This window comes from Patagioenas fasciata, chromosome 3, assembly GCF_037038585.1.
Source record: "Patagioenas fasciata isolate bPatFas1 chromosome 3, bPatFas1.hap1, whole genome shotgun sequence".
Classification (NCBI taxonomy): Eukaryota; Metazoa; Chordata; class Aves; order Columbiformes; family Columbidae; genus Patagioenas; species Patagioenas fasciata.
The window spans coordinates 104733007-104759311 of record NC_092522.1 but is presented as its reverse complement, the minus strand read 5'-3'; the positions used below and the strand labels follow the sequence as shown (position 1 = coordinate 104759311).

The 26305-nt window shown below is 37.0% G+C and overlaps 1 protein-coding gene across 2 annotated transcripts in view; it reads left to right on the top strand.

Annotated features, from left to right (window-relative positions):
* Positions 1–26305, top strand: part of SH3YL1 (SH3 and SYLF domain containing 1) — a 45539-nt gene that overhangs the window by 7145 nt on the left and 12089 nt on the right. The window contains exons 2-9 of one of the 2 annotated variants that reach the window (XM_071807023.1): positions 5276–5386; positions 6382–6495; positions 6984–7048; positions 10024–10136; positions 12523–12651; positions 14594–14756; positions 15417–15489; positions 16210–16266. In XM_071807023.1, the coding sequence (XP_071663124.1) occupies positions 5276–5386; positions 6382–6495; positions 6984–7048; positions 10024–10136; positions 12523–12651; positions 14594–14756; positions 15417–15489; positions 16210–16266 (825 nt within the window). The remainder of the gene's footprint in view (positions 1–5275; positions 5387–6381; positions 6496–6983; positions 7049–10023; positions 10137–12522; positions 12652–14593; positions 14757–15416; positions 15490–16209; positions 16267–26305) is intronic. The other variant, XM_065833165.2, reaches the window with a different exon arrangement.

Sequence of the window (26305 nt, the reverse complement as noted above, 5' to 3'; positions counted from 1 at the left end):
GTGCTGTTTCTGAACTTTTTATTGAAGTGAAAATGAAGACTGAATTACTGTCTGAGGCTTGTAGAAGGTATTTTCCATTGTTTTTTTCTTCTTTTTGTGACAAAAAAAAAACCCCAAAACCACCTTCCACCAAATACTGCAAAGGTCGTACATAATGGGCAACATATGTATGAAATCTGCATGTGAGACTTTGTCGCCACTTTACCAGTGATCTTCTTTGAAACTGCACTTTCAATGTTCAGGTTCTCATAATGCCAGCATCCTTTACTTCATCTGTTCGTATTCTGCAGAATATTGATTATATCAGAATTAGTTATACCTTTTAAGTAAAAAGGCTTTATTTATTCTTTATTACACCTTGCTCAGATAATTTCACCAAATGTTCAGCCAACACACTATTACTGTTAGTCAGACTGTAAATTAGAGGCTGACGCACTTGCCTCATCAGCTTACAAATTAAGCAGTTAATCAATTTTGGTGTGATATTCCCCCATGGGTTTTGTGTTGCTGACTCACATATGCTCAATATCTTCTCCTTTCAACAACAAGCAGCAGTGCAAATGAAGCTTGCTCCCAGCTGAGGATTCGCTGGTCATGGCATTCCAAATCCATCAGTCAGTGTATCCTCCTGACAGTATTATTGTCTTATTGCGCCTGGTTACCTCTTTCCTGAGCATTACTTGAATACAAAATGGGCAATTTTGTATGCATACTTAAAAGCTAATAGCGACGACAGTGCTACAGGATTATTCCTTATGTTATCGAAGGAGTAAACTGAATGTGGAACTTCTGCTTATTTATAAATATTACATACAGTATTTTAATTAAAAATCATATACTTCTATAACATCTGTTCAATAAATTTGCAATATTGGTTATTAAGAAAATAATTTTACAGTTCAAATCTGAAGGTAAGCTTAAGGGGAAGGAGGACAGTTTGATCGGTGAACAGAAGGTTAAACAATTTTTATTGTCACAGGTATCCTACTTAGGGTTTTGTCTGTTTATATAGTGATTAAATCAGGTAGAAACAAGATTTTATTCCTAACCTTCAGTATAATCTTTAGTCATTTTATTCATGTTGTATTTTGGGACAGATACCACTGTTTCCTAGTGCAAGCCTCCATGTACTTTTTTTTTTTCCTTAAATGTTGATAAATAATTTTGAATTGTCTTTAACATATTTGTGCAATTTTCCACTTGCTAGTTGTTTTTATTTTGTTTTGTTTTGTTTTACTGGAAAAGCATAATGATCTTTGCCTTTTGACAAAGTTTTGTGAAATTGATTGATCTAAAACTTATTAGTAAGAGTGAGGCCTCACCCATGCTGTATAGCTACCATTAAACTTTGCCTTCTTCGTGATCATTGTTGTCTGTGTCATCATTTAATCTTCAGACCTGTCAACAAAATCTTGAGTGTGTCGTAGCCCAAGAGGGAGAACCAAATCTCCCCCTTTCCTCTGTGATAACAAATATTATATTTCTTTTGCTATGGCTCCAACAATCTTAGCAAAATGGGAGTCCAGCCAGGCTTTATCAAGCACCATATTGTACATAATTAGGTCAAGATGTGGGCTTTTTGTTTTGGGGTTTTGTTTGGTTGTGTTTGGTTTGGTTTATGTTTTTGTTGGGGGAGGGGGAGGGTGTTGTTTTGTTTTCAAAAAGTCATCAGTTCCTCAAGACCCCTATAGGCATCTGCCAGTTCCTTAGTATCTACGTAACATTATGTAAGTAAATAAAGGAACTCAAGATGAGCCACATCACCCATTTCTTAGCCTGCTTCTGAAAGAGCACAAATCTGGCTCCATGCAGAGTATCTGGCAGAATGTTGTCAAATCCTCCTGCTGTTTCTTAGTCTAGAAAAATAAGTCAGCATTGCTTCAGTCTGTCTCCAGAAGGGAAAAAGCAAGGGACAGTGGAATTGTCAATTCCTGTAGATACCTAGGGGATGCAGAAGCAATATTTATGTAGGAAACAAATAATACAGGGAGAAAGTGAAGTTTCTGCTGTTATTTTAAGGATGGGGAGTTAAGTTATTCTTGTGCTTCCTCTTGTGGTGTACAGCTAGATGAGGAATCTCTCTGTCTCCCCTGTCCCCTGGTAATAAAGAAATCCCACACCAAAAAATACACTTTTAGAGGGAGTGGAGTGGAAATACATAGTTTTCAGTTTGCTCAGGTAATGGTATTTTTCTATGCAAAGCTTGCATTTGGGAATACAATGCTTAGAGTCATAGTGCAGATAAAACAGAATAGTTGTTTGAAAGAGTCCTTTAAAAGTCATCTAGTCCAACGCCTCTGCAATGAGCAGGGACATCTTCAACTAGACCAGGTTGCTCAGAGCCCCATCCAACCTGACCTTGAATGTTTCCAGGGATGGGGCATCTACCACCTCTCTGGGCAACCTGTTCATAAAAACACCATCCTCATAGCAAAAATATTTCTTCCTAATTTGTTCCTAAATAGCAACACCAGGATAAAAATAAACCAGATAGGAAAATCATGGAGTCATCCTAGGTATTATGTAAAACTTTCAAAGTAAACAGTGAAAAGGGTCACTTTGGCATTCTCACTCCTGCACCAGGGTACAACGAAAACTTGATTTTTAAACCAATTATGTATTGAGAGTTGAAGGGAGACTGAGGTAGTAACAGTGTTACTGGGTCATGGAGTTCAGCTTTGAATCGTCCCCAATTTAATAGTAACTCCTATGTGCATGAAAACACACACACACACTGTTTTCAGGTGACTATCAAATCTTTCTGAAGCAATTCTGAATCTGAAAATATGTATGAAACTTTTTTTTTTAAACTAATTTCTTTTTGCTTTCAGACGTTCATTCATTTCATGTCTGAAAACATCTCATGTTTTCTCGATTGACTTAGTTAAGGGATTTCTCTTCTAATCTGTTTGAAATATGAACTTTTTTTTTTTTTCTGTTTAGTAGTAAGAATGAATTGGAGATGTTCCTCCAAATTCTGAGATGGACAAAAGAGAAGCAAAGGGGAGTAAGGAGTGTATGCAAAGTTAAGGAAGAGGAGAGAGAGAGAGTAGCACAGATTTTTCTCTGTAATCTAGAAGTTGTATACTGCTTACCTTTCCTCTGTAGTGATTTTTTTATCTCTGTAATATATTTTATCTCCACGATGTTTTTTTCTCCAGCATGCACATGTCTTATTTTCATTGTCTTGATGACTTTGCTGGGAGTCCTGCATGATCAGGCATGTAATTGTCCATTTTACCACAGTTAAAATGAAGTATTCTTCAACTTTACTCTTATTGAACCATAAGTAGAATTAAGTACCATGCAATGCATATCTTGGGTAGACCAGGTAGGTGACCCTCCCCAAAGTCAAGATGTCTAGACTTACAAAATATCTTAAGTGAAAACCTACTCACCTGATTATGCAAATGGACATGCACTATGTTTTGCAATATTAATTATAATGTTATTAATTATAATGTTATACTTGCTGCATTTTCACCAAAGCCAAGTGTTGCTCCAAGCTTTCACAGGAGAAGCTGGTTCAGAGACTCAGCTGGCAAAATCTCTCTTGTTCTGGGAATCTTCCTTCTCGCTTGGACAACATACTAGAGAAATATAATTCACTTTGAAAAGTAGAGGTGTAACTCCTGTTCTAGTCAATGGAGCCTGGACAGAAACTTGGCTGACTTGCTGCTACGTGTTTCACTTAGTCTGAGCAGAATTACTCTCCAAGCTTCATTGATTTGATCTCAAAATGTGTTTAGTCCTCACCTTCACGGCTTTGGATGGGAATGTTGCCCAAAGTGAGGAGGTGAATGAATGTTCAGGGAACACCTATTAAAAAACTGGTCACTCTTGACTGAAAGTTGTTTCTCTATATGCCATCTTTTCTATGCTTCTGTGAATTTAAGAACAGTAGCATTTTATTGAAATACTGTCACTTGTTCTTTTCAGAGACAAGACATTAGGTTAGATGCATCTTTGATCTGACAATATATTAATGTACTACTGGGACAACTTGTCACTGATAAACTTGGAAATGGTGGGTGTTGATATGTCCAGACAAGAAAACAAGAATAATTTAAGTGATAGTTTTGGAGAGTTGTAGTAGATGTAAGAATCAAGACTAACTCATGTCTTTTTGTCTGCACTAAGTCTCTTTTTGCAAATCTACAGATGAAAGATTACTATCCATACATACATAGGTTTGCAGAAGATTAATATCTTATAATACTTTATTCAGTTCAGTAGTTCATTAATGACAGCAGATCTCTTCTGCAGAATTTATGATCTCATGGATCTGGGGGGTAAATTTGAAGATTGTTTTGGTGTTTGCTACTGTAGTCTACAGGTTTATAAAGCAAACATAATCTATCCCTAGTCCCTGCTTTTTCCTCAGTTGAAATCTATGGAGATATTTATGTTGGATTATATTGGAGAGAAAATATTGATAAACCCTTTGAACAAGAAGTAGATTTTTAAAGGAAATTTCTTGATCTGAAACAGAGTTTTCTTCACTTTCAGGCCATACTGCAAGTTTAGCTCTGTAAAAGGAATCTCTTAATAGATGTTAACCTTTTAGAGTTCATGGGCCAACAGCTGCCAGTTGGAAGGACAGCGGAGTTGATGGTGGTGCAGAGAAGAGCAATTAGGGTGATCAGAGTGGTGGAGCAACTACCTTGAGGGGAGACTAAGGTGGCTGGGACTCATGAAGAAGTGGAGAAGGCTGGGAGGCTGTGGCTATTTATATAAGCATAAAAGTAGACGATAAGTCGAATGTAGTAGTTTTTCACCAGAATTCATGAGACTTTAACTGGCAGACACTCACTGCAACTAGTAGATTAATTTAAAATACATCAAGCATTTAAGTAACAGGTAGCAAACTGCTGCTGCAGGAGTTTTGGAGGCAAAGGATATCGGCAGGTTTGAACAGGTAGTAGACAAATTCATGTGCAACAAGCCCATAAATAAATAGTGACAGGAACAACTGAGTAGGTATCTCCAACATCCTTGCTGTTACCATTGTGGATTCTAGGAAGTACAAGGGGAACAGATTGTGGGAAAGAAGCGGGCTTGTGTGCTCTTCCTAGGTGGCATCTTCTGTTACAACCATCAGAGACAAAATGTGGATCTGATGCAGAAGATCATTTCTTATATTTGCTGTTTCCTGGTTTGTTTGCTTTACTCGTTATTTGTAAAAAATCACTTTTCTCATACAAGTTACACTTTTTATATGAGCCATCCTGAACCGACCATAGATATCACTTTTTATTTCTTTCATGTTTTACAGTGAATAACCCTATACCTTCCAACCTGAAGTCAGAAGCTAAAAAGGCTGCTAAAATATTACGAGAATTTACAGAAATAACCTCCAGAAATGGACCCGATAAAATCATACCTCGTGAGTAATGAAAATGTGTTGGCTCAGCTAAAACCTCCAGTACTTCCCTGTGCTGCAATCACATACCCTTTACTAATTCCCTCTGTTTTCACTGTCCATAACTTAGAGAAGAATGAAGATCTGGGATGCCATAACTTTTGTGAAAACATTTTGGAAGTAAAGACATTCGGTTTGCTGTATTCTAAGCAAACGTTTTTGCATGTTTACAACCACACAGTATCCGCACAGGAAGGCTTTCCTCTGGTGTGAATGGGCTGTCTCGTGTTCGCCCTGCAAATGCCTGTTCTTAAGGGAGGACCTAGAAGAGTAGCTCTAGTTCTTCAATATCTGTGTTTATTAGAATTAGCTAGATGAAAATAACTTAAAGGAAATAAAGCAAGGTATGTTTCTCCTTGGATACTGATTAAGCACTCTTATTTGCTGCTTTCCTCTTTATTTTTGCAATTGTTATTTTGTGTTTCTCTTAGTGTCTTCCTTCAACAAGTGTTGCTGGTTGTGGCTTTGAATTATAAATATTATGTTTCAGAAGGTCTGTAATAAGACTTGCAGGATGATGACACTTTATTTGCCACGAACACTGTCTGATGATATAAGCTGATTAGGCTGCTCTGTGTCTCAGTGATTTAAATTCAGATTCCTCCAAAAATCTGTAGAGATGTAGATGTCAAGTATTTACTGCCTCTTTATCTTGCTAAGGGTACTCACACACAATGTTCGTGGCAATAAGCAGACTAACTGTGGCTGACGTAACCAGGATGGGTGAAGCAGGTGTGACAGTGCAGAGATCGGCACAGGCTGGTCTGACCTGGGACTGGCTTTGTGGTTGACTATGGAGTGGCGGCATCTTTATCAGTTCAACTTTTTTGCCATTTTCTTTAAGCTTTTGCTTTGATTATTTGACTCTTATGTGTTGAAATTGTGAAATGTAGTTTTATTTTCCCCATCTCTTAAAGTTTCCCTTACAAGATCTTGAATAAATTCTTTCGCTATTTCAGCACATGTAATAGCTAAAGCCAAAGGCCTTGCAGTTCTGTCTGTTATTAAAGCTGGATTTTTGGTGACTGCTCGAGGAGGAAGTGGAATTGTATTAGCTCGTCTTCCTAACGGAAGTAAGTAGATGTTTTCCTTTTGTATTTCATGGGAGAATTTAAAGGAAAAAGTTTTTTTTCTTCATTAATTCTTTTCATAGTATAAAACATGAGATATGTAAGGAGCCAATCCAGTAGGTGATGATATTTGGTTTGAAAGCTGTCTTCAAAATTTTGTGCCTATGTTGCACTTGATTTAGATAATGCTTTCGGTATCGTTGTAGAAAAGGATGAAATATGAAAGCATGTAGTTTAAAACTCACTAGAAGAATTAATTATATCCAGTTATGGAGAACTGTATGATAAATAGTTTTAACAAAGGTTTGTTTATATGAGAGTTTGTATTTAATTGTTTCCTGTGGCATAAACCAGTATGGTTTGATTGCATTGTACTGGTTTTGAACATAGCTTTAAATAGAGAATTTGTTGGTGTTTTTTACCTGTAATGTTAAGTATTTCTTGTAACATGTGCTAAAAATTCTGTAAATTTGTCTTGTTTTGCATGACAGCCTGGTCTGCTCCTTCTGCAATAGGAATTGCTGGCCTTGGTGGTGGATTTGAAATTGGAATTGAGGTATAACTTTGCATTTGAAGTACTTGTTGGTAATTTTTTTTGCAAGGAATTAAAATGCATTGACAAAGGCATGAATGTTAGTGAAACAGTAGAATCATTTTTTCTGTATAAAAAAGTATTATAAAATTCAGTTATACAAGACAAACAAAATAGGGGGTTTGATCCTATCAGTCTCATTGCTTGGAAAGATGTAAATGAAAAGAAGTGACATAACACCTATTTCCTCAATTTCTCACTTCTAGCAGGCTGATTTTTTCCCTTATGGAAAGCTTCCAGTCAGTGTTCACATATAAGCCAATTTGAGTTAATGAATAGTATCCTATACTTAGTACTGTATCAAGTGTTTTCTTGAAGAGCACAAGGACTCCATCTGGCAAGAAACAGTGAAAAGAGTTGCAGGTGGAGGGAAATGAAGCCCAGCTAAGGCTACTGTACTTCAGGCATGTCCCACTCAAACTTGTGATTACTGACTTTACCCTTCAGTTTGGGAGAATCGAAACTGATGGTACCTCCTCTGAAGGAATCCTACAGAAAATGAGCCAGTTTCCAGCCAGCAGAAATGGTGAAATAAGGGGCTCACACCACGTTCAGAGAAATGCTGTTGATCTGAGCCCTGACAGCTCCCTCCCTCTGCTTCCCATCTCTTCTTCCTCACAGCTCCTTCACCCTTGTTTCTTTCTGTCTTCCCTTTTCTTTCCCACCCCAGCCTCCAGTGCTGTCCTTCTGTTTTGTTTCTCTTTAGCTTCTGTTCTGCTGATCCCCAAAGAATCCCAACAAGATCTCTGGCTATGGGCATTCTGCTCTTCAGAAGAATTGATGCACAGCTGATCTGGGTGGTACGCAGCAGCCACCAGTGTGTCCCATCCAAGTAGCCAGCTACCCCTGTCCTGACAGCCAGTCAACCAGCACTCACATAATGAGCAACGGATCGATATTTTATTGCATCCTCGTTGTTCACTGTGTGATCTCGGGTATTATTACTGTGCAGTTTTTAAAGGGTATTGTAAAATACAATTTTTTTTTTTTTGAGGTTTTTCTTTGGTTTTCGTTACCATAGGAATGTCTTAGAAAATGTTGATTTTTGGGTCCCAGAGTTTGTGTTTGGGTTATGGTTTGTTTTTTTTTTTTTTCTTCTTTGACAGTGAAACAGACTCTTCACATGTTTTCATTAATTGATGAAACTTTTCCTTTAATCATTTCCATCTGATATTTTAGATAATGTAGCCATTTACTATTGATACTTACCAAAATAATTTCAATACAGAAGCTATTTCTGAGAGGGTGTTTGTTCTGAGCAATATAGTGTGCTTCATTTGAAATTCTAGTCAGCATACAAAATACTGTCCTTACTGGAATTATTGTAACATATCTTATTTATTTTTTCTAGAGAACAGATGGTATTCAGAAGTACTTAAGTGGTTTAGGAGCCCAGAGTCCAATTTCAGCATTCTGTTAGTTGCATATAAACTTAAGCCATGTAGAAATTTGTTGAATTTTATTCCTGTAGGAGAGATTTTAGTTGGCATCATTGTAGTGGTACTTATGGGTACTTTTAAGCAACAAGAAGGAAATCACAGACTTCAGAAGTCATACTAAACAACTTGGTACCTCAATTAAAGACTAATTTTCCAAGTCATCTAAATGCTTTCCTTGAAGGTTTTCTCGCTATGGATTCATTTAACTTCAGCTGTGGGTTGATCCTCTTAATGGGTAAAAGGAGGTAGCACCATCCTGAATGACATTCTCTCTCCATCTCTGGATGATTCAGAAACTACTCATGTCAGCCATCGTTTGTTTGGGATGGGGTGGACATTACCAGGGGGCTAATAACAAGGGCCTCTCTTAAGCTCTGTGAAATACTCCTGGGCCAGCCTTGTTTTGCAAATAATCTGGCATTTCCTCTTCTATTCCCTGCTGCCACTGTTTGGAATTTGGGGTAAGTTGAAAGTTTTTTCTGAACCTGTCTTTCAGTCAAGTCCATCAGATGAAAGATCAGGCACGGTAGTCAAGATATCTGTTGAAAAGATAATCCATCACAGTAAGCTGGAAAAGTGTTACCTACTCTGTCGAACAGGCTGGTACTGCTTTAGTAATTCTTTTTTTAATAAATATAGTAAGTTTACTGAGCTTTCAAGTGAGATTTATTAGGATCATGCTTGTGTTTGAAAGACTTTTTCCTTCATTAAAATGCTTTCTAGTTTGGGAAAGGCATTGTAGAAGACTTCCGTTGAAATTTGTTACATCAAAAGGAGTTATAGTTTTACAGTACTGATGGTAATAGGCATCGACTTAAATAGCAGTGTCAGTTCTTGGATAAGTACATTTTGTGTCACAATCCAGACAAACAAAGTCTTTCAAAAATATTGACTTTTTTTTTTTTCCCATTTTGTATTTGAATCTTTCAAAAATACTTTGTTAGCTCTTCAGTTATTTGCTTCAATAATGGGAAAACCTGTACTTTTTTGCTGTTATTCTTTGGACAGTAATTTTTGTTTTGTCTTAGTGTCATTAATTCTCTTGTAGAAGGATCTGAAAATGCCTTCATAATTGTTTGAAAAACCATTGATAATAAAAAGTTGGTTAACTAGGACATTTTGAATTAAGACAAGGTTTCTTTTACAACTTTTGTTTATCACACGCTGACCATATCAGTAATTGAAAAAAAATCAGTCAAATTTTATTTAAAAAGTAGGTGAAAGGATTTTTGCTTTCAAAATACCTTGCAGAAAAATAATCAAGCTTGTTATGAAAGCAATTTCAGAAGAATCTTTTACAAGAAAGGAAGCAATTCTCTGAGAGAATGAGATGTTCTCACTTGAATTAAAATCTTGATAAATCTGGAGCTAGTTTTCATTTGGGGAAGGGAAAATCTTTGATACTTCCACCTGTTTTGCTGCAAAACAGAAGATGCTTCTCCCATGGTTTTTTTAACTTTCTTCTTAAAAAGCACAATACTTTTATTTACTATTTTATAGGTTTCAGACTTAGTGATAATATTGAATCATGAAAGAGCAGTAGAAGCTTTTGCCAAAGGAGGGAATCTTACACTTGGAGGAAATCTTACTGTGGCAATTGGACCTCTGGGGAGGTGAGTAAAATACTTTCCTAGCATGGGGTAGATTTAAATATAGGGTAGAATTAAATATGGATGATAGCTTCTAAAGCTATATATAAACATTGGCGTGGCTTTATTTGATACGTTACAAAACAAGCTGGGCAGCCTGTAGGTTGACTGGCCCATATTGTTATTGTAGTGTTACGCTTTTTCAGTCACCTGTTCTTTTTTTTTTATTTTTATATTTCTTTCCTGTTAAAGGCATTTCTTGGTAGAAGGAAAGTTTTCTGAGATATATTGTCTCTTTGCAGAAGATTGCTTGCCTGGGCTCAATGAAGAGCTCAGGTGCTACTGTGCCTGACTGAACTATTATTTTCATTAACCTTTAGGTCTGTGCTTTCTATCACCACAGATCTGCCTGACAGTAAATAAAAAATACTCCAAATAATTACTTTTAAGCCTTAAGTGGTTAAGTGAGCTCACTTTGAAGGATGAGATGGTGTAATTGCAGAATAATTTAACTTGGAAGGGACCTTAAGAGATCTCTACTCCAACCTCCTCCTCAAAGCAAGGTCTGTTATGACTTCAGATCATGTTGCTCAGGCTATTATTCCAGTTGGGTCTTGAAAAGCTCCAAAGATGGAGACTGTCTATGCTCTCTGGGCAACCTGCTGTACTGTTCTGCTGTCCTCATGGTAAAAAGTTTTGCCTTACACCCAGTCAAAACATTTCTTGTTTCAGTTTATGTCCATGGCTTTTTATCCTTCTACCACACACCACTATAAAGAGCTCGCCTCCATATTCTTGATTGTCTCTTCACAGATACTTGAAGGCTGCTGTTGGATGCCCCCTAAGACTTCTCTTCTCCGGGCTTACAAAGTCCAGTTGCCTCAGACTCTGCTCATGGGGCACATGGCTCCTGATCCCTTTTTTGCGATGATGAAGGTTTTACTGATGATTTATCATCCTTTCTGACAAAATATAAGGATAAGATGATACCTATTCCATGCATGAGAGAGATCTGTGGATCGGGGGGAGGGCAGTGAATGTCGTCTGCCTTGCAAAGGCATTCAGTATGCTGTCCTGCAACATCTGTGTCTGAGCCGGGACATTGTGACCTAGGTGTCAAGGCAGGGAAGACTAGCAAATAGGTGAAAAACAAGATCAATCAGGGTTGAAGAATAGTGGTCAAAGATTCATGTTGTACTTCAAAGACAGGTTTCTGTGGAATTCCTTGGGAGATTGTTCTGGGACCTCTCCTGCTAGATATTTTTATCAGTGATCTGGAGGAGTAGATGCAAAAGGCAGTGAGCTGAGGCTGCAGTGCATCCTTACAGCAAAGGCAGCAAACAGTGCAGGGGACTGCATCAACAGAGCTGTAACCAGTAGACAACGGAAGTGATTGTTCCCCTATACTTGCACTTAATAGGCTATGCCTAGAATATTGTGTCCAGTTTTGGCCCTGCAGTACATAGAAGATGTTTATAAACTTAAGGGCATGCAGTAAATGGCTACCAAGATGTCCAGGGCTGTGGAGTGCATGAATAATGAGGCTGTGGGAACTCGACTTTTTAACCTGGAGAAGTACTTGAGGTCTTCTGAGAGGCTGCGTTCCCAACAGTGGATCACTGAGAAGATAGACTCCAATTCTTTACTGAGTGTGTGGCAAGACAGTGAGATATAGTGGTCATAAATTGTTTTGAAACAAGGAACGTTGTGACTGGATATAATAAAAAGAGATTTTCAACATGACTATAATTGATCATTGGCACAGGTTGCTCAAAGTGTCTGTGGAATCTATATCCTTGGAAGCCTTACAAAACTGGCTAGACAAAGCCCAGAGCACCCTGATGTCAATTTGATGTATCCATTTTGAACAGTGTGTTGGACTGACTGACTGCCTGAGGTATCTCCAAACCTAAAATATTATGTGATCCTGTGTAGGACAAAAATTATAATCATCCAATTCTGTTGAGGTCCAACAAGGCTTTAATTAAATATTTTGTGCTGTTTTGGGCAGCATAAAATCAAGGAGGATTTGGATATATAAAGTAGAGTTCCACATCACCACAAACATAATCTGATAATTTTAAAACATTATTAAAATATGAGTTACTCATTTTCAGACTTCTGAATGCAAGATGAAGTCTAATGTGGAGCATTCACGAGGCAACATTATTCTATGCTTCAGAGGAAAACTTAGCAGACAACTTAATTACTTTGTACTTGGTCCTATCTGAAATAAGAAGTGGAAATGTATTTCAAGCCTGTCCCACTTGTATATATTTGATAGGCTTTACAAGAGCAGAGGGAAGTTAAATTCTTGCTGACTATTGGTAGGATTAAAATAAAAAAATAATCGCTGTTTGTGTTGCAAAGCCATATTAAAGAATGTCAACCAAAACTTTTTTCCTTCTAGAAATTTAGAAGGGGATGTTTCCCTGAGAAGCTCTGCTGCTGTCTACACGTACTGCAAATCTCGGGGACTGTTTGCAGGGGTATCTCTTGAAGGAACCTGTTTAATTGAAAGGAAAGAAACAAATCGCAAGTAAGTTATCTTCAAATCTAGAAGATTCAGAGAAAGTATAGTGACAGAACGAACTAGGACACATTCAGTTTAGAAAGAGTTTGTTTTGGGAACATACTGTGCTGAGTTTCTTGAGAGGCAAGGGTTTCTTCAATTTAGACATCTTGCCATAAGTAATTGAGATAATGCTGAATGCTTAAAGATTATGTATCTGTGATGGGTCAACCTTGGCAAGCCACCAGATGCCAACCAAGCTGCTCTGTCACTCCTCCTCCTCAACAGGATGGGAGAGAAAAAACAGGCCAACAAGCTCGTGGGTTGAGGTAAAGGTAGGGAGATTACTTACCAATTACTGTCTCAGGCAAAAAAACCCCTCAGCTTGGGGAAATTAGATTAATTTATTGCCAGTTAATAAGAGAGTAGGATAATGCTAAATAAGAACAAATCTAAAAGAAAACACATTTCCCCCCATCCTTTCCATCTTCCTGGGTTCAACTTCACTCCAAATTTTCTCTGGCAAAGGGGGACAGGGAATGGGGGTTGTGGTCAGTTCATCACATGTTGTTTCTGCTGCTCCTTCCTCTTAACGGGAAGGACTTCTCACACTCTTCCCCTGCTCTAGCATGGGGTCCCTCCCACAGGAGACAGTCCTCCATGAACTGCTCCAGCTTGGTTGGGTCCTTTCCACAGGCTGCAGTTCTTCATGAACTGCTCTAGCCTGGGTCCCTTCCACAGGGTGCAGTTCTTCAGGAACATACTGCTCCAGCCTGGGTTCCCTGTGGGATCACAAGCCCTGCCAGCAAACTTGCTCCAGCCTGGGCTGCTCTCTCCATGGGGCCACAGGTCCTGCCAGGAGCCTGCTCCAGCATGGGCTTCCCATGAGGTCACAGCCTCCTTCAGGCATCCACCTGCTCTGGCGTGGGGTCCTCCATGGGCTGCAGGTGGATCTCTGCTCCACCATGGACCTCTTTGGGCTTCAGGGGGACAGCCGGCCTCACTACTGTCTGTACCACAGGCTGCAGGAGAATCTTTGGTGCCTGCAGAGTTGTTTCTCTTATGTGTTCTCACTCTTTACCAGCTGCTGTTGCACAGGTTTTTTCCCCCTTCATAACTATGTTATCTCAGAGGCGCTACCACTGTTGCTGATGGACTTGGCCATGACCAGTGGTGGGTCCATCTTGGATCTGCTTAGCATTGGTTCTGTCGGACATGAAGGAAGCTTCTAGCAGTTTCTTACAGAAGTCACCCCTGCAGCCCAATCCCTTACCAGAACCTTGCTATCTAAACCCAGCACAATATTGTAGAAGATAGGTTATTGAAGTATTTACTGCATAATGAGAAACATTCTTCTAGATCACATGAAACTAAAAAAACACGTGGTTTAGAGTGTCACTGAATTTGAGAAAATACCTGGCTTATGGATTGCTGCCTCCTTTATACAGCCTATGAAGTTTAAAAATCTGAGGAACCTCTGAGTGTCTTGCCCTTATATGTTCTGTGTTTGTAAAAACTTGGATTCTGGTAATATCAGCAAAGACTAATACTGATTTTAATGACAGCATGTCAGTAACTTTTAGCTGTCTCCATTCACAAAATTGAGGTTCCAGTATTTCCATTACAGAATTTTACTACATCATTAAGGAATCTATTACGATGTTTTGCAGAAATGATGTGTGTTTCTTCACTTTTCAAATAGTCTAGCTGATGCATACTGCATGATGAGGAACAAAATATTACTGATGAAGAATATTTTGAAATAAGGTGGTAGATAGGCATTCAAATTTGCTACAGTTACTTATCATTCAAAATTTACAGCATCAAACTAGTTCTGTCATTTCTCAATAGGTGATCAGTAGGAGAAATGCAGGGCTGGGGGTGGGGAAGACATTTGCATGGGATTAATTTATCTAGACATTGAAATGTAGTGATGATCAAATACCTGGCATGTTTTCTTTTGTATCAGGTTTTATGGGCAGGATATTCGTGCTAGTGCCATCTTGCTTGGTGATGTGCCTGTTCCTGCTCAAGCAGAAGATCTTTATGAAACTCTAGCATCCTTCACTGAAGTATATGAAAATGAAGAACAAAAACATAATCCAGGAAAAGCTGTAAGGGAACACAGGAGGGTTTGTGCACCACTTTTTCACACAGGCTTTTTCTGTTCCTGGATTGTTCTTGGTTAGCAGTAATGTTGACTTTCATGTGGCATTCTTAACGTCTCTATTGGATGCTTAAAGGCATAACACATTGCAGTTAGTGCATGTGAGTAATACATTCATTCAAGTATTGCCCTGGTAGACTCTTCTGGACAAGAATGTTGCTGGTTTTGTTCTTTATCCTCCAGAACAACAAAGTATATCCTTGTTTTTATAATAGTCCATAATCAAATCTAAGGTGATGATTAGAAAAGTTTGTTCAACTATTTCTAATCAAGCTAATCTGAAAAAAATTAGCATACCAGGTTTGATGTGGATACTCTTAATTTTTTGGGGTTTTTTTGTCTTCCATTGAAATAATCAAATTTACAATACTGTACTGAGCACTGTGGAAGATGTTTTCTTGTAGATGCTGATGTTACTGGTAAACATCTTTGTTAAACCCACAGTGAATTACTTACAGTCTTGTGTGTCACCGGTTCTTTAGTGTGCTTCTTGACTTCATACAATTTCAGTGGAGAAAGTGTGACTTTTCTTTTTTTTCAGTGTAACTTGAATACCTCTAGGCTCTGAAGCTACAATCTGCTTCCAGATGTGACATAGCTTTTTATAAAAATTTGTACATTTTAGGTGAATGACCCACCTGCTAGACCACCATCAAGACCAGACCCACCTAAACCTGCTGTTAGACCAACAGCACCAGGTTAAAAACATTTTTATAATGATTGATGTATTCTCTATATAAAATTAGAGCATTAAAGCTAATGAATGTTATGCAATTATTATAGTAGTTGCTGTCTCTACAAAAATATTTTGTTAATGCTCTTCCTTGGGCAAACACTGAAGGCATGTTGGGATAGTGCCCTGAATGATAAAGGGTAAAGGTTTTGTTTGTTTTATATTAACAAACCTTTTCTCTCTGACAGATTTGGTATAGAACTGATGTTTGCATAGTTACGGGAGCATATAATAGTTCAAAGGAGCATTCGTGTTATTGGATACATAGAAACCCCATGGTGCAATGAAACTTCTTAGTAAAAAGAACAGTGCTGCTAGAAACTACTAGTCCTACTTCTAGAAACTTCAGGTTTCTAGAGCACTTGTGTTTTCTTTTAGGTTGTCATCTTTTAATAGGTAGAGGTCTTACAGTAGAGCAGAGGAGGCAGAATTTTGGCTCCATAACACTTTGTCTGCCAAAGTGCGCCACTGAGAGTGAGGTTTTGCTGTGCAGCCCCAGTTGTTAACTTGATTTATTTCTCTGGACAAGGATACATAAGGAAAAGTCCTTTTTCTTTCTTCTGTGCTGCACCTTAGATAACTGTGGTCATTTTATAACTATTGAACATGTATTACAAAAGCAGTGTATGAAATATAACAATGTATGTTAGTGGATCATATAACTTGCTACTATTTTATGTTTCAGCTAAAAAGAATACAAACAAACTTTATCCTGAACTTCCAAATGATTATGCTTCCGTGGGTGAGTACTGACCTTACACATGTTTTATTAATGCAGTGTGGAATCTGAAAAGTCCTAAAAGTTCTTTGGAAGGCATCTAACAGTATCTGGCCCTAAGTATTTTTCTTTGTTGTCCATGTGTTAAAATGAAATGTATATCTTGCATGCTGTCCTGAAGATATTTCATAAATGTGAACCTTATTCCCTGGCTTTACATTCCAACAATGATCTTCTTTTTCTAAACAGCAAAAGTTCATTTGCTTTATTCAGTGAGCTTGAAAAATGAACTGAAACTAGTAAAACTGGTTTACATTACTACCTAATTGAAGTGCAAAAGAAAGCTGATATAACCAGCTTGTGTCCAAATCCTTATGCAAGGTACTATAACTCCTATTTTAATTAAAAAGTGCTTCCACAGGTCATATCTGATTATACTCGCATAAACACAGATTTTCATTGCAGTTATACTCCCTGATGTTTTTGTACTGAGTTGAGATAACTCTGCATTATACCAAAAAGATACCACTTGTTCATTGTTCTATTCTGATTCTATGAAGTTTAAAGCAGTTTCAACTCTAATGGGAGAATCTTACTCTGTAGTGTTTGCAATGTAACTCTTGAACTGTGGGGCCCATGATCTGGAAACTTGTGATCTGTTAGGAAAAAAGTGGTTAAGTTCATTTAGTTGCTTTAGTGTTCTCCCACCAGGAGTCTTATCTTTCATGGGTAAAAGACTGTTAGCTGTTTCAAAGTCAATGAAAGAGATTGTTTATCCCATTAAATATATTGTCCATTTGATTAATAAATGTTTAAGTGGTCTCTGCTAGGATCAAAACCAGGATCGAGGCATTCTGTATTTCATATTTATATATATGTGAATATGTACACACATTTTCACATAGTACATGCACCACTTGAAAATAAAATGCATTTTGCTTCCTATTGCAGATTTTATTTCCATAGGTAGCAGTTCAAATGCTATCTGAAACCACAGAGGTACTATTTGTTTCTAAAGGCTAAAGAATTGTTCTTATCACAGGAAAAATCAAGGCTGAAGTCAGTTCCCCTGCGTGTCTCAATACCGTAGCCTACATGCATGTTGAGGAGAGGCTGGAGAAGAGTTACTGTCCCTTTCCCATCAGTAACAAAGGGTGTATTAATGCTGGGTAATGGAGTAGATGGAGCGTTAAATCCATACTGCCTGTCAGTAATCCCTTCCTGACTGTTTATAGTCCAGATGATTTCAAGCAGAGCAGCTCGTACCAGCCAGTTTTATTGCAGGATTAGTTGCTGCAATGGTTGTTCTACAGCAATCTGAAAAAAAAAGTTCAACATTTTTTTCATCTTTCTAGGTTAAAGTTATTAGATAACTAATAGAAGAGTTCACTAAACTAATCTTTAGGAAGCTGCATTTTAGGTATAATGGCTGGTGCAGGGGTAGGTTTTGATGTTGAGCTTGGCCGGGTTGCCAGTAGTAAGGACTTGCTTTTGGGTGGGGAGGCGAGATGTTGACATTCTGTTATGAGGCTTTGGTTTTGCAACGGTTACAAAAGTAGTAGAAAGGTTGAAACATTAATTCTTCTCATTAGATGGAAGAAGAGCTAGGCTCACGGATAAAACATTTTTTATTACTTTATATGGACCTGAATTATCTAAATAGTTAGTATAATATAACCTATTTCAGGTTACATGAAAAACATGTTTTTCTAAACTGATAATGTGAAACTTGAACTCAGATGCAAGTAAATTGTTTTCATGTAACTGAATAATACTTAAGGTAATGCATTTAGTTGTAGATGAGGTTCAGTAGTGCTTTAAATTTTTTTCCAGAAACTTAGAAACACCATAAATTTTATTTAAAAAAAATAATAATTTGCAGAGACCTTTTACAATTCTGGAAAAAAATTAACCAAACTCATAGCTGATACAGTTGTGATTCAGTGAGGTATGACGTTGCTACACTAGTAGAGATTTTTCGGAAGACTGTTCAGATGAAGAAATTAGATTTGCTTATTAGTGTGAGAGTTCATGCATCATCCCTTACTAGAATTAGGAATTTTCAGCTTCATTTTTCTACTTGTTCCCTCTATGTTATACAACCTAATAAAAGGACTGACTGGTTATTCCACGATCTAGCTTTAATTTATCTAGATAGGAGGTTTCTGCAGAGTTCTGTACCATTTCTATAGTATAAATGACTTGTGGTTCTTTTATTCTACTAGAACCATTTTTTTTTTGATACTTTAGGCTGTTAATTTGTCACATTAGAATTTCTGATAGTAGATATTAGTTTTTCATTAGTGTTGTATTTTCTAGCTATTTGTGCTTGGGGTTCTGTCATGGAGCAGCAAGTAACTAAAACTGTAGATAAACGGTTGCTTGACTTACCTGTCTATCCTTCTGGCAGGTTGCTGAACACTGTACAATTCTGAAAACATTGCAGTGATGTGGTTGCATTGAACTGTAGTGAACTGGTAGCAGCAGGAGTAACAATCTGCTAGTAAAAGCAGGACCTGGGTCATTGGTGTGAACTGAATCATTAACAGGCAATCAGTTTAGAATCAGAAGTCAAATTGTTTTTTTTCACTTTTTCTTCAGCTCAGCAAATCAGAAAGGGACTGGTTAATGTGATTGTAAAAGAATCAATTAAAATTGCCAAGATGCTGAAACAGTCAGGAAACAGACTTGAGGCAGGAATGGGACTGAAAAATAATAGAACTTTTTCCTTCCAGACACTGTTCTTTCACTATTCATTCACAGATACCAGAAATCATCATAGGCTTGGGTTCTCTGCCGTTGAAAATACATACTTGCTTAGCATTTCAATCTGTCTCTCTGCAGTAATGTGTTCCCTTTCAGGAATGCTTATGAACAAGAGGGTGTGTCTGTGGCTACAATACTGTAAGAAAAAATGCTCATCATAAACACAAAAGCACTTGTTTTTGTAAGAGTTGTAAGTATTTTGTCATAATTAGAAGGAAGTAATGATGCTGTTTGCATCTTTTAAGCAGCCATATGATTTGCTTAGGAAACTCAGAAGAACTTGTGCATGTAAAGCCTAAGTGTTCAAGGTGTTTTTTCGGCCTTTTTTTTTAGATTTCTTTCAGAGACACTGCCTTTCTTACTTCCACAAATACTTAGACTAAATATTTTAAAATTTAGTTTTATCTTGGGGAAGAATGAGTGCCCTCTTTTGATGTTTGAATCTATCTGCAGTCATTGAGCCCTTAAGAACGTTGTGCATAAAATCATCACATCCAAACCTGATCATATTAAAACTTTGAAAAACTCAAAATAGGATTTGTAACTATTTATTTTCAGCTGAAACTTCTCACTTTGAAAATAATATAAAAATATTAACAGATTGTTACTGAACATTAGGCATATATTTTTATTCTTACATACTGAAAGAAGTACTTTATCAAGCCTACTGATGAAGACATGGAGACAGATGAGAAATTTGTCACTGTTTTTGAGAAGCTAAAAAAACTCTCCTGCCATCAACGAGGGTTTGAGTGATTAGTCAACCTCATTATTAAAAATTCATGCCTTCTCATATGAATTTGTCTGCAACTTTTAGACAATGATGTTTATTGTGGCTTTATTCACTATATTAAAGAGCCCTTTCCTACCCAGAGCATTTTTTTGTTCCCTGCTTGTTCCCTTTGAGACATTTGTGCTGTAATCGAATCACCTTTTGATCTTCCTTTATCTTTCTTTCGATTGCTAAACAGATTGATGAGCTCTTTGTCACAAGTCATTTTCTCTCTCTTCTCAAATTTTAAATAGTGCTACAAATAGCAAATCCTGAGGTGTGAACTCACTGAGATCAATAAGATTTGGTTTCCTAAAAGCCATGATGAATTTGGAGGAAACTCCAGTCCTTACTTTTTGATTATTTATTTGTGTATTTATTTTAACCTTTTTATACATTGCTACTGTATGTTAAAACCATTGAGGCAACATCATCTCTTTCTGATTACATGGTACCATGAAGTTGTTTTAAATTTGGTTTGTGTTAACTAAATCTCTCTCAGAGATGCTGCTTTTCATGGTTGCACTTCTCCAGGAATCAAGTCTGGCCCAATTCTCTATATAATTTCAGAGGTGTTCTTGATGTTTCTTTCAGTAGTCTGTGAATGCCAGATGGTTCGGTAGATCTATGAGAATCTGTTTGCTGTGAGTATTCCAAGGCAGATTTTCATACCTCCTGAAGTGTATTTTGTGCAGGAAACATGATGATCTGTATGTGAATTTCTTTTTCTTAGTAAATTATGGGGTTTTCTGTGGCCACTTAAGAAAATATGCACTACGACAGCACAGGTCTAAGAATTTGTAGACTGCTTCTGAGATAAAAAGCTTTAAAAAAATCTATTTTGCAGCTCTCTGAGGGCGGTAGCATATTTTTTACTTGTGACTTCACCTCCCATTTCACTTATTTTACTTGCATACATGTTCTGCACTTCAGTTTCCATCTGACTTATGATCTTGTTATTTTTTAGAACTACTATCCTGTAGGATGATATTGATCAAATTCAGTGAAAAAACAAAATATAACATTGAACTTGGATGCTATTCTGGCTGTCTCTGTATTAAATAGTACCTTTAATTATGGGTGCTGCTAGGCTTGTTTAAAGGCAGTGTAGTGAAACAGTGGAATTTTTAGTCAGAGCTGCTAAAGGTGAGTATCGCTCTGTGTGTTTGCCACTTTAATACAGACTTGCTTTGCTACATGTGTATCAAAACAGTTGTGTTATTTTTATGATATGCTTTTCTTAACATAGCTTTAACAAAACTAGTACTATTTTAGAACAGCTCAAATTTAACTGGAAATGTAACATGCTGCTATTTATAACAGCTATGCAGTTCCACATTTAGAAATACTGGCAAAAAAATTCTGATAACTACACTATAAGAGAAAATTAAGTGTACCCAAATCTCCTCTTGATGAGTGACTTTTGACTTATTGATTGTAATTAAAACAAAACACCAGGATAGTAAAATAGAAGTATTTCATTAGTTGTGGAGCCAATAAAATTCAGTTAGCTCTGTGGTCTCAGGTTAACATTTTCACAGTATATTATATAAATTCTTGCTTTTTGTGTGTTGTCAGAAACAATATGCTTAAAGTGTGTCTTTATAGAATAGTGTCAATATTGCAATTTTTGCTTCTTTCTGTCTGTTCTGGATTAAGATGATTTAATGTTGTCATCATTCTGCAGATTCATTTGCCAACATGAATTGTAATAAAAATTAATCAAAAGCTTTTAGTTAAGTAAGATTATAAAATGTTTTTAGTGCCATGCTATCTGCATAGACCAGGAGGGGAGAAGGAAGCCAAAATATTTTGCTTTTAAGGACAGAAGGAGACTCCATGGTTCACAATGAGGGAAAAATGCATTTTGCTTTCGAACTGGAAATGAAATGATCCATGGAAACATATTTTATTTTTGTTACTAAGACTGGCTGATATTTCAGAAATGTTGTCAGTCATTTTCATAGGCATTAAACTGTACACTTTTCAAATTCTGTTCATTAATGGAGATATAAGAACTCAGACATAAATGGATTAATCTCCTCTACCTGATGGTGTGCTGATAAAGGAAGCCATTCTTTCAAATGAAATTCTCATGTTTTCCTGTAATATTTCTGTGCTGTTACTCCTTGTAGATAAGGAAGTTAACTGGTTAATGAATTTTTTCTCCCATGAGAACATGGAGTAGACATTTCTTTATGGTGAATGAAAGATACTGATTTTAATAATTAACTGAAAACTGGATAAAATAATTAAAATAACAAACTCAGATGAAATCAGATATGTGCCTGCACAGTACACATCTTGCTGTGGATGTGTACTGTATATTCAGAACTAAAAAAACAAAGCTACTTTTCATCCTTCAGTTCATTAAAAACTCCTTTTTCAAGAAAGGCAGAGATTTCCTGTCACATCAAGTAGAACTACTTCACATTGTAAGCAAGAACCCTCATGAAGCTGTGCAATAATCCGTTCCTTGTGTACTGTCACTTGAAGAGGAGCTCCAGCAGATTATAAACTGTAAAATCAACAAGGCAACTCAGTGTGACTAATAGATATTTGTTTTAGAAAATTTTTACAAAGTGAAATATATGATGTATCTGTCATAATCCTTCATGTAATTGTCTACTAATTTAGTAAACACGAAGAAGTCAACCCCCTGGAAATTAACTAAAGTACCTTTTGTTTTGTATTTAAGAGTTTTAGCTAAGCTTGGTCTGTTTTTGTGTTTTTTGTGGCAAGGCTTGTGACATGTTTATATTTAGTTACCGGAAGAATAAAACATCCATCTGGTGGTCCCCCACAGTATTAATTTTCTTGCTATTATGAGCTCTTTCTTAATGCTAACCAAACCCAGGAAATCCCAGGAAATTATTTTTGAGACTATTTTTATCCCTGATTCACTTTTACTAGGATGACTATTACTGTCATGAATGTAATAAGTCAGATAATCAAGCTGCTTATGGCTTATGTTGTGGCAAGCTGAGAGGAAAATATGTAGCATGCAGGACTTCACTGGTCATACTGAAACAAATAACTTGCTGCATATAATCAGCTAACTCATAATACAACAAGACACAGAGAGATTGAGGTCAGACGTGTTAGGATGAAATCGGGGTCTTTCTGATGTGTGCATGCGTTGGCGGAGGGCTCTTATGCTAAATACGAACCAGATATACTTGCATGGGGGAACAGCATTTTTTCTCATCATTTTTAATGGCTTGGAATAAAAATTAGGAAAACAGAGCTAAATCATAGGAAAATCTCAGTGCAATCTACACTTATTTTTTAAGTGCAAGGCAGTATTATGGTGATAATTCTGATTCACAGCAGTTAAAATGTGAAACTGTTCTTGTGAACATACAAACGTTAAGTGGTATAAGTTGAAGTCTTTTGTCTAAGGCCCTTGTAAAGCATGCAGCTTAATGTTTTAGCATATTTATGAAATATATGCTTTAAAAGTTGTTTCAAAACTGTGTACCACATTTGGTAGTATTTTCTTTCTGTATTGTTCAAGTACTAGGGCAAAGGCAAGTTTAAATTGCTTTCCTATCTGTTTATCTAGAAAAGCCTTTGGGAGTATGGGAGCTTCTGCTTCATTAATACTAATAGAAGCCAAACAGGACTTTAAGTACCTCAAGGAAGTGATGGATATACAGGATTTCTATCCAGACTGCAGCAAAATGCCCTGTGCTTGATTGGCTTGAGATGAAAGCTGACACTCATCAAGTAAATGGAAATCATTTTGCAGTAATGGTAGGGTGAAGCTTTGCAGAGCCATCTTGATACCAGGGACAAGAAACTTCTCTGCATCTGAAAACTGCATTTTTGAGAACACCTTATCTTCCGCACAGTCCCCACCACTGTCCTTATCTCAGGTGAGAGGCAGGAAGGAGATGGGAGTAAATGCTGTATGTCTTCCTGGAAAAATACTGAACATCTACTCTATATTAAGGGCTAAGGGAAGACTCTGATAATACTTTCCTTTATTTGGAAATTATTTTTTACTCTGATGGAAGAACCACTTAAAATATGGTTTTACATAAGCAGTAAAATTACATGCCATGGTTCCCCAAAAAGTGGTGTGTTCTCTGTCATGGAGAGACCTGTGGTCCTGAGTCAGTCTTGGCTATGCTAGTTCATCATCACATCGTGCAGGTCAGACAGCTGGATGTTGCTGGTTGAACCAACAAGGTCACTCACATTTTCTGGAAAAACAGGCTTTCTGTTCTTGGTCATCCTGTTCCTCATCCAGTTTTAAACATTGGTGATGAGAATTGTCACCAACACTTCACAAACGAAGCCTTGTACAATACTATTATTTTGTATGTTTCCATATGAGATACCTCTTTGTCTCATATAATTCTATTAATTTTAACCATTTTTTCTAACCAGTGCAGAGAAGTTTTCCTCCATGCAAGACTAACAAAATTTTTGATCAGTATTTCACAAAACATTACTATAAAAACTGGCAGAAACTATATAGGATTAACTTGGGTTTATGACTCTTTTTTTTTTTTAAGGCTGTAGGTTGTTTCCCAGAGTGGGGTAAAAGCTTAGATTTATTTCAAGTGAACTGCCTTATGTGCCAGTAGCACATTGGCAGAACTCTTGAATCTGACAGTACAGAGGTTTTACAAGCAAGATGCAGAGACTGTTTTCAGGTTGAGATATTCACTCCGTATGTGTAGAGGAAACATGGAGAAGCTTGTCAGCATAATAAGAAATCTGAAAATCATTCTTAAATCGTCAATTTGACCTGAATAAAACAGTGTTTTGTTCTCATCACTGTACTCTACTTTTCAGAATATGAAGGCTATACTTAGCACTGCATCTCAGCTTTTGCAGTATGATTTCAGCACAGGCATTATTTGCATTAATGTAATCTTGAACATAATAAAGCCCTTGACATTGATAAAGTTTATTTGACCATTTCAGTTTGAATGGAAATTTAAATGTTTTTTGAAAAGGCAGAAAAATCCAAAAAGTAATCAGCAAGAGTAGTTACGGAATTGACTCTTTCAAGCAGGAGGTGGGTTTTTTATATCCTAAATATCAAATACATCCACAGATGCTTGACAAAAAAGGCACTTCTTTAATGCAAAAGCTGAGTGTGCTGAAGCAAAGATAGAAAGCATTCCATCAGCAGATGAAGATGATGAGCCAGCATGTTCCCTAGTAGGCCAGAAACTCAAAAACAGTGAAATATTTTTCATACTGAATGAGCTTAATTTGCACAGTAACTTAAACTTTAAATATCATCAGGTCTGTTTCAACCACCAATGAAACCACCAGTTTAGTTTGCCAGATGTGACACTGTTCAGTCGTGACACAAGTTGGTGACATGGAAGCTCCATTGAAATGGTCCATTTCCAGCTTATGTGGAAGACATCAAAAAATGAGCCTTTTTCTGGGTTTTAGGAGTCTGTTATAGAAGTGTGTATAATAACTGCATTCCATTCGTAAAGATTTGCACCTGATGATGGATTTCTGATCTGTTGAGGCTCTGGAGCAGAACACATGGTAGCAAACCTTGTACAGAACATCTGTGGCTAACTTGGCTTTGTACTGTCTTTAGCAGCAAGTATTAAACATGGAATAGTTTTCTCTAATGGAAAATGTAGTTATTAATCTATTCCTGCAACCAACTTTGTAACACTGGGCTTAGCATTTGGTTTCAGACTCCTCCCAGGACTGGGCTGTCCATTTAGTACTGAGAGGTATTCAAGAATGTAGTTCCTGGAATGATACAGGCCTTCCTTGATGTTATCCAATGTACCCTGAATGTTTTGATATTGCCATAAATCTACAGCTGCGTTGACAAAACAGACATCAGGTCTTTTGGGTATGAGGCGCTTGTTTGCCTTAAAGTGATTGTAGAGAAAAGCAATTGGTGCCAGCCCCCCCTCTTCACAGGGGGTTTGTGCAGCTGACAGCACAAATAGGCATTTGTGTGGGCATTGGATGGGTGCTGCTTTACTGCAGTGTCAGCAAAGCTCAGTTACCCCAAAATGTCCATCCATGTTTTTTAAGCTATGAAGAAGGAAATGTTTTCAGATTTCAATGTTGAATTTAAATACTTTGAGAATCTTAAGAAACTTTTTTTTTTTTCAGTAGAGAAAGACAAGCAGTTCTGTTTATTTACCCCAAACAAGCCCTTGTTAGTGGCAAAACAACAACTAAGGCAAGAGATTATTTGTTCTGAGTGTGATTTGCTGAATATTATGTCTCCTGACCTATGATCAGATAAGCATTATTGGAGATTAATTGGATCAGTGGTGGCATATGACATAGTTCAAGTATCTGTACAGAAAGATTTGTGCTTATATCTGATTATAGCAGATTAGTACCTGTAGATATAAAATGTCAAATCTACTGTGCATATTTAGGCCTTCTCAAACATCTGTGCAGCGAGATCTGAGGTGGTTGTTTTCTGTATGCTGAGGGTTTTTTGAGGTGAGTCAACATTACCAAAAAAATTAAAAAAGGCAATTAAGGAAATTAGTTTAATGTAGATAGGACATT